The sequence below is a fragment of the Pituophis catenifer genome, unplaced genomic scaffold (assembly GCF_029215685.1).
Source record: "Pituophis catenifer annectens isolate HBS135680 unplaced genomic scaffold, rPitCat1.0.hap2 SCAF_1, whole genome shotgun sequence".
In the NCBI taxonomy this organism is placed as follows: domain Eukaryota; kingdom Metazoa; phylum Chordata; class Lepidosauria; order Squamata; family Colubridae; genus Pituophis; species Pituophis catenifer.
This window is the reverse complement of record NW_027256881.1, coordinates 124,964,951-124,973,397: the sequence shown is the minus strand read 5'-3', so window position 1 is coordinate 124,973,397 and position 8,447 is coordinate 124,964,951. Positions and strand designations below refer to the sequence as shown.

Below are 8,447 nucleotides of genomic sequence, written 5' to 3'. Positions count from 1 at the left end.
GTCTAATCTACCCTAAGCTCTGTTCAACATATTGAAATTTCTGATTAGTGGTTTCTGGAATGCTTGGAGAGAACATAAAAAGTGCAGGAGCACTAACCATAAAAAATTACTCTTTCCTTTGGTAACACTTTTCATTATTTAAAACACTTAATAAAGAATATACCTTTATTAAAAAGATGTAGAATTTAGATCCAGTGGATGAAAATCAGTTAATATCTGACTGATACATGGAGATTGTGGTTTCATTCAGTAAAAGTTGGAAGCCCAGAGGAGCTCAATAGGATTTCACAGATTTATATATTTAAGAAGTACCATAGCATAATGGAGTGAAACTGTTGTGATAGCAAATAATAAAGTATATTGAAGGCTTGAACTACCACCAGATCCATTTCTAGAAAATAGCCAACATTAGCACAAACACATGCACGCACAAAACCAACAAGGTTTTATTGCATCTTAATATATTAACAAGAAAATGTCCTAGACAGTTTACTATAAACACATTTTACCATTAGGGTTAAACTGAAAGCTAACAGGAAGAACAATATATCATATTTTTCAGATTATAAAATGCACCAAGATTTCGAAGAGGTAAGTAAGAAAAAAAGTTTTTTGCCCTCCCTAGCCCCTAGGAGCACTTTGCGAAAAACAGGGCGCGCAGAGGGTTTGGGAGGCCTGCAGAGTTCTCCTGGGGGCTTGGGGAGGGCAAAAATGCCCATTTTTGCCCTCCCAAACCCTCTGCGCACCCCATTTTTGCAGGGTGGGGCTTCGGGAGGCAACAAATGGCTGTATTTGGTGTATAAGACATACCAACATTTTCACCTTCTTTTAGAAGGGAAAAAGTGTGTCTTATACTCCAAAATATATGGTAAATATTTATAGATTTTGCTGAAAATGGACTTGAACTTGGGACTTCCTGCTACTCAATCTGTACATCACTGGGTCACAAATGTTAAAATGATTATATTAGCTATTAATACTATATAGCTCATAAAAGAGGTACAGTAAAACTCTGGGCATAGTCATTTGGAAATGTCTTGTTGATAAGTGTGTTCTTATGATTGTCGTTCGTACGTTACTAAGAATGATTATTTACTAGTTGCTAAAATGCACATATCACTATGTTTCTTTATCAGTGTTATACTCAAATTTGTATGTTTTCCAGGATATCACTGTTTTTTGCAAAAAGCATTTAAAGAATGTGCATTGGGCCAGGTGCAAGACTGTTTATACTAAAAATGTTTATACTAAAAATGTAAGATTCTTTCCTGCATTGCTATGACAGCATAAGCAAGAATGGGAACCTGTTGGCCCGGCTAAGGTTAATTCTAATCAATATTCAAACATCACACTAAGTTTAGATTTGCTGAAACCACAAGTGGCTATGTTCACTCTTTTTTTTTTAAAAAAAGTTTTTTATTATAAACACATTAAAATAAACACAAAACACAAAACATACAACACTTATATACATATCCTTTTTCTGTTGTTAACATGTTCACTCTAATGTGGTTTATTTGGTTCTCGTTAAGCATACCAAGTATGTATGTAGCCACTAACCTTTAGAAACTATGGACATAACAGACTTATTCCAGACTTAACATCTAACGCCTAATGTTTCCTTGTTCATCTGTTTGTCTTCAGTCTTCTACTAGTGTAATGCCTTAGCTTACTTTGAGTCCTAGTCGTACTCTTGATTTAATTATTTCAGCCCTTACTGATTTTTAGTACTTGAAGGCTCCCCCTCCCCCACAACATAAACACACTCAAATTACAGCAGGGAGACGGGAGAATTCTAGTTCCACTTTTGGTGATTTTCTTAGCTACAAAAAAGGTATCTGTGAGATACAATATAGATATGTATGAGAAAATCAGGTGCAAGAGGATTTTACTAAAGGAGCACCTATTTTCCTTTGTAATTTGAACACTGCAGTAATTTTTTCAAAAAATAAGCTTTGGGGGTTCAGTGCTGTAGGCATCCGTTTCTAAGCACAATGATGCAAAAAAGATGAAATCTGTGCTTTGATGTCATGATGCAAGTTCTAACTCTTTGCACTTCCTTTGTGTCACAATGCTATAGTTAAGTATATGTGGGGCAGAGTTCATGTTGTGCCATTACAACTCCCATTAGATGACAAACCCTCCCCCCCAATTGACAACTACTAGTGTTCAGAGTCATACTTCATTGGGGTCAGAGGAGAATAAACCGGGAATAATAATTGGCTTAGTGGTAAAGCAAAATAGAAATGGCTATTTTTATTTATTTTACTTCTGACTATATGAGAATGTTGACATCTTTGTTTGCTTTTAAAATGATGTTAAAGCCTGCATTATTTTATTTATATAATATTAACCCATGCCTAGTAATGGCAAGAAGGCAGCACTATCTTATGTATTTCTTGCTTCAAAATGGCAGGGAAAAAACACTAGCAATTTCCAACAGTTCAGGTTGGTGGTCTTTAGATTTGCAGGTAGTCCACCTTTGCCTTAAATGAACTTGAACTCCAACTGAACTGATAGCTTTCTCTCTTTCCTCTCAAAATTGGCACTGCTGTTATTTATTTGAGGGCCTGGATATTCCACATTATTGCAATAGGCAAACCCAGAGGATCAGGGGTACAAACACTGTGGAATGCACCCTAAATAATAGATTCTGGATGGTGCAATATGGCTGATGTCCTGCATGAGTCAAATGTAAGCAGCTGTTAATGTGGGAGAATGAAAAAAAAAACCCTGAACACTAATCCTATCCATGACATTTGAACTTAAAGGCCTCTTGTGCAATCTTTTGGCATGAGTTTCAAAACCCATGGCTCATAGACCACACGGCACTGTTGAAGTGGACTAATGCTTTTGTTTTTCTGTGAAGGCACTCATAAAATGCCTATCAATGCATTCAAGTAGCAGTTATGTTGACCACTGTATCAGCTATAAAGGACATTGGCTACAAAATATCTAAAGAAGAGTGTGTGAATTGTATTGGGAAAAGGATGGGTTTAAGAGAATGATAAGGACTGGAACCCGTGTCTTCTAGTTACATTTGCAAATAAATCCTTTTCACAAATCCTTCTCCATGTCCATTCAATTGTTTTATTTAGCTTATGGAAATCCAGGGTCATTTTTTTTGCTCCAACTGCAAAACTGGAAATCTTTGCTATTACTAAAAAGAGCTTAAAGAACAAGTAGTTGAAAAATGTGTTTTTCATTTATGGACGTGGGTATTATTAGTTTAACTGGGAATCCAGGAGGCTGTATTTTACAGAAGAGAGAAGGTATATGTGTAGGTTTAATTTGCTAGGAAATTGGGAGAGTATTTAACTTCAAAAAAGGAACAAACAATTTCAGAGTTTTGCAAAAGCAACACCTTTACAATTATCTGTTCTCCTTGACTTTGGATAGAGGCTACACTTATTCAATGGAAAGGAAAGGTACTTACTATCAGCCCAGAAATATTATATTGTATTTCTGGTGACTACTAGAAACATTTTTAGTGATCAATACTGGATATAATTTGTGGATTCCTGGCCTCATATCATTTCTAATTCTAATTTACCTTGCAGGATTGTAGTACAGGTAGTTTTTGACTTACAACAGTGACCATTTGAAGTTACGACACTGAAAAGTATTTTATGATAGTTTTTCACACTTATGACCATTGCAGCATCTCCGTGTCACATGATCAGAATTCAAATCCTTGGGAAATGACTCATATTCATGACAGTTGCAGTGTCTTAGGGTCATGGGATCGATCACCTTTTGCGCCTTCTGACAAGCAAAGTGAATGGGAAAGCCATATTCACTTTACAACCATGTTGCTAACTTAGCTGCAGTGATTCACTTAACAACAGAGGCAAGAAAGGTCGTAAAATGGGGCAAACTCACTTGTCAACTGTCTGGTTTAGCAACAGAAATGTTGGGCTCAATTGTGGTTGTAAATTGAGGACCATCACCATAATTCACCAGACAAAACAGAAGAATCTGATAGTTCAACAAAGTAATTGAAGCCAAAAGGATTTCACATTATAGCTGTGTGCAAACTCTTAACTCTCTGCTCACTTAAACAAAAACAACGAAGTTTACCGAGGACTTGCCATTTGTTCAAGTTCATTTTTTTTTTTTAAATGGCCATATGGAAACACTTTTCTCCTATATCACACCCACTTTCCTTCCATATAACCTTCGACTGCAGAACTCTAGAGAAAGTAGCGGGCCCGCTTGATCCTTTGAAGACTCGAGGGTGGCGACCTTCATCTCACGCCCCAAAACTTCCTTCCGAGTTAAAAGATGCGAGAGACCGCGCGAGGCACCTTGACAGAAAAACCTCGCTTTCCGAAAACTTGTGTTTTGCAAAAGTAGCGCGCGGGGGAGACGGCGTGCCGACGGCCGCGTTTCTAACAAAGGCGAAACTTTTAGAGAAGACTTCCCTCGTCGCTCCATGTCCGCTCCCGGGCCGATTTCGTCCGAAGTTCCCAGCCGCGAAGACTGGCAAGAAGGCGCCCTCCTCCGCCGCCGCCGGTGTCACCCGACCTGGGGTCAAATACCAGCATCGGAGCGAGGAAAGAAGGGGCGGGCCCAGGCGCTGATGATGTCAGCTTGGGAAGAGAAAGGGAGCGAGCGAGTACGCAGGAGGAGGAGGAGGACGAGGAGGAGGAGGAGGGAGAGCGGCTGTTCCGGGTCAGACACTGGAATGGGAGGGAAAAAAAAACACCCTTCCCAAAGGTGCCTCAGCTCTAGCCAGCAGCCAGCCCAGCGCCTTCGGAAGCCATCCCGGGACTTGCGACTTCGCGCTGCGACCGGTGCAACCAGCAACTCCCCGTAAGAAGCAACCGGAGAAAGATTTTCTTCAGCCCCTTGTCTTCTTTGCTCCCCCGAGCACTTGGCTCTTTCGGCGACCGCACAAGGCGCTGAAAGGGGAGAAAGTGCCTCCTCAGCCGCCCGTCCTCCCCGGATCGATTTCAGAAGCCGCCGTCGTCGCCGCCGCTTCTTTCTGCCTCTCGGGGACGAGTTGCGAGGACAAGGCGGAGGAGAGGGCGCCAGGGAAGGGCGGCCGTGGGGAGACGGCGTCGGCGAGGTTGCTAAGGGGCGGGCTCGGCCAGCCACCCCTTCGCCCCGTGGGTCTCCCAAGGCAGACGCTCGGGTGGCTGCGGAACGCGCCTTTCAGACGAGGAGGAGAGCGGCGAGGACAGGCGGGGGCAGCCGAAGGACCCGGCGGCGCGCGCCTCCCCTGCCCTGCGCGGCTTCGGCGGGTGTCTGGCAGGCGGAGGGAGGCGGGCGAGCGGGCGGGCGTTGTTGCTCTGCCACCGCCGCCGCTTCGCCGCCGCCGCCGCCGCCGCTATGTTCCATTGCATCCCGCTGTGGCGGTGCAACCGTCATGTGGAGATGATCGATAAGCGCCACTGCTCGCTGGCCGCCGTGCCGGAGGAAATCTACCGCTACAGCCGCAGCTTAGAAGAACTCCTGCTGGACGCCAACCAGCTTCGAGAGCTGCCTAAGGTGAGGGAGGAGGAAGAGGATGGTGTGTGGGGGTGTGTGTGGCGGGGGGGGGGGAGCGGAGTGGAGAGGGGAAGAAAAGCGAACTTTCCTCGCGAAAGTCGCCGCTCAGCCGCCTTTCTCCCTTTCCCAACTGGGAAGGAGGCAGCCCACACGGGCTGCTCCTTCGTGGCGGGAGCGAGTGCGACCCTGGCAACCGAAGCTCCCTCGGGGCCTCTTGAGAAGTTTTGTTCCTGGGTGGGGCGGGGTGGGATGAAGCTGACCACCCTGGAGCACTTTTCCGCCTCTCCCTCTCCCTCAGGCTGCTTACTCCCGCCCACCCCCTTTTCTTTTTTCTTTCACTTTTAGCGTTTAGGGAACCCCGTGCCTTTACGTGTCCTTAAGTCGCTCTTCGGGCTATCTATCCCAACCCCCGGAGACACACGCTCTTGTCTGACGTAGAAACTTCGATCAGCCCCACTGGAAAAGCCAAACCAACCCCCCCCCCGTTCACTCGACCAGTTGGCAGAAGCGAGTCCGTGCGTGCGTGTGGAGTATTTGGGGGTGTGTGTGGGTGAAGCGGTAGGGAAAAGTCTATTTTGGCTCCAGTCTTCCTGACGACGTCCCCGAATCTTCGGGGCTTACAAGACCTGAGTTTTCCCTGAGTTTGGCAGCCTGCTTTGCCTTGGGAAAACCGTGAGGCTTCGGAGCCCTGGGCAGCCTCAAAACAGCTGTGCAGCCCAAAACAGCCCTGTGCATCAGGGCTCCTGTAGGGGAGGAGGGTACGTGGGGTCGGGCCTCGAGTGTGGTGCACCTGAGCTGTTCCGGAGGCCTCTCTTCCCGGAGTATCTGTGAAGGGAAGCGGGCTGTTTTGGACGATTCCCACTGAGATCTATCTTTTCCCTCCCTCCCTCCTTTCCTCCCTCCCTCCTTTCCTTCCTTCCTTCCTTCCTTCCTTCCTTCCTTCCTTCCTTCCTTCCTTCCTTCCTTCCTTCCTCCCTCCCTCCCTCCCTCCCTCCCCCCTCCTCCCCTTCCTTCCTTCCTTCCTTCCTTCCTTCCTTCCTTCCTTCCTTCCTCCCTATCCCTATCCCTATCCCTATCCCTATCCCTATCCCTATCCCTATCCCTATCCCTATCACCTATCACTCAAGGTGTCGAACATATCCAACACACCTTCTCCCTCCTGGTTGCCCCACAACAACCATCCTGTGAGGTGGGTTGGGCTGAGAGAGAGTGACTGGCCCAAAGTCACTCAGCTGGATTTCCTGGCTAAAGCAACACTTGAACTCATAAACTCCCATTTTCTAGCATGATGCCTGAACCACTAGAGACCAAACGGATTCAGTGTCCTATGGACAAAGGGAATCAGGGTATTTATGGGTTTGTCTACTCCAGTGACTGCTGGGTCAGGATGTCAGCCAAATGTAGGCCTGACATGGATGCTTAGGGCCGTGATATAAAATTATATATTTTATATATATATATAATTTCATTGGTCTGTCCATTCTTTTTCCTTGAATACTTTGCACGTGTATGGAGAAGAAAATGGGCGTGCAAACTATTATTTTATGCATGGGACATAGCAAACACTATTTATATTCCTTTCCAGTGCTTTACTTGGATTTGAGTGGGGCACCCAGTCCAGGAGGCTTGGGGGAGGGGTTATGTCATGTTTTAAATGCGCAGATCCCATAGCTTGTATTTTCCATATAGCAGCTCAAACAGCATTTTGTGGGGAGATGAGTATCAAATCCTGCTTTGGATGTGTGAGCAGTGTAGCATGTACAATGAGGTGGTGCTTCACTAATTATTCCATAGTTATTAAACTGGTCTTTAGATGTGCCCACAAAACATTCTTTATGACCTCAAGCCTACTTCCTCCCACAGCTAATGGCTTTCATTATTATAGTTACTTCCCATGTTCTTTATAGAAATTTGGAAAGTGAATGCCAGCGCAGCTATGTTGTCTTGCATTTCTGTTTTTAAAACCTCTGACACAAATTGGGCAAACTGGTGTGGCAGGATAGAATGATTAGTTGCTTAGGCAGCTAAGCAGTTTGCAGTGTGGTTTCTATGAGAAAAGGAAAAGTTCTTGGTATAGTTGGATTAAAGTCCAACACAGATCATGGTTAATGGCTAGGGTGAAATCTGCAGCACATATAGTGAAGGAAAAGTACAAGTGTCCAGCATCATAGACAAGGCTAAAGAAAGCACAGGTGGATAATAAAACTTGAACAAAAATGGCTATTGAGGCAATTAAAAACTTTACATTACTTAAACTGGTAAAAAAAATAGTGAAAAGATTAAATTGGGAATGAAGTAAAAAAGGTAGCAGACCCCTGGGAATGCAAGGATACTTTGGATAATAGAAACCTGGACTTTAAGAAAAAAAAATCCAAGGAATTGAGGAGACATCTTCTCACTTCCGTAGTAAAATAAAATCGGTTTGGGAAGGCTATCCTATCTGTGTATTTTCTTTTCTGTTTATTTGTGTTTTTTCTTTCCTGTTTATTTGTATTACTGCCTTAGGCGAATACTGAACACTAGACCTAACTTTTGAATTATCTATTAGGTACTTCTGTCATTTTGCTGGCCTGGGCACAGCTGTATGCTAATAATATAGTGTATGTGTTTTGGACTTAGCATGATTCCTAAGCTACCCATGGAATACACATTTTAAATGTAATTAAAAGAGAAAAAAAAACATTGCTTTTAACTACAGCTCATTTAATAGAATCACATTAAATCAGTTTCCCAAAGGGTTATCTGTGAAAGCAGGAATATCCAGATCCATTACCATCTATAGGAAAAAATGGCAAATGATATAAATTTATTTCCATCTTAAGTGTGAAAATGAACTGTTTATTAGATAAGGGGTCTGAAAATAAAATTGCAGCTTAGCTATTGTTTGTCTTTCCAATTTTGTGTTGTATTTTTAAAATTATTCCTTCTAATAGAAGATTTAATGTATTGTATCC

At 43.7% G+C, this 8,447-nt stretch overlaps 1 protein-coding gene across 1 annotated transcript in view; it reads left to right on the top strand.

Moving 5' to 3' along the window:
• Positions 1-5,125: 5,125 nt before the first annotated feature.
• The window catches only part of LRRC1 (leucine rich repeat containing 1), an 81,295-nt gene continuing 77,973 nt past the window's right edge, over positions 5,126-8,447 (top strand). Inside the window, exon 1 of the mRNA XM_070954801.1 lies at positions 5,126-5,493. Coding sequence (XP_070810902.1) covers positions 5,335-5,493 — 159 coding nt within the window. The 5' untranslated portion in view covers positions 5,126-5,334. The remainder of the gene's footprint in view (positions 5,494-8,447) is intronic.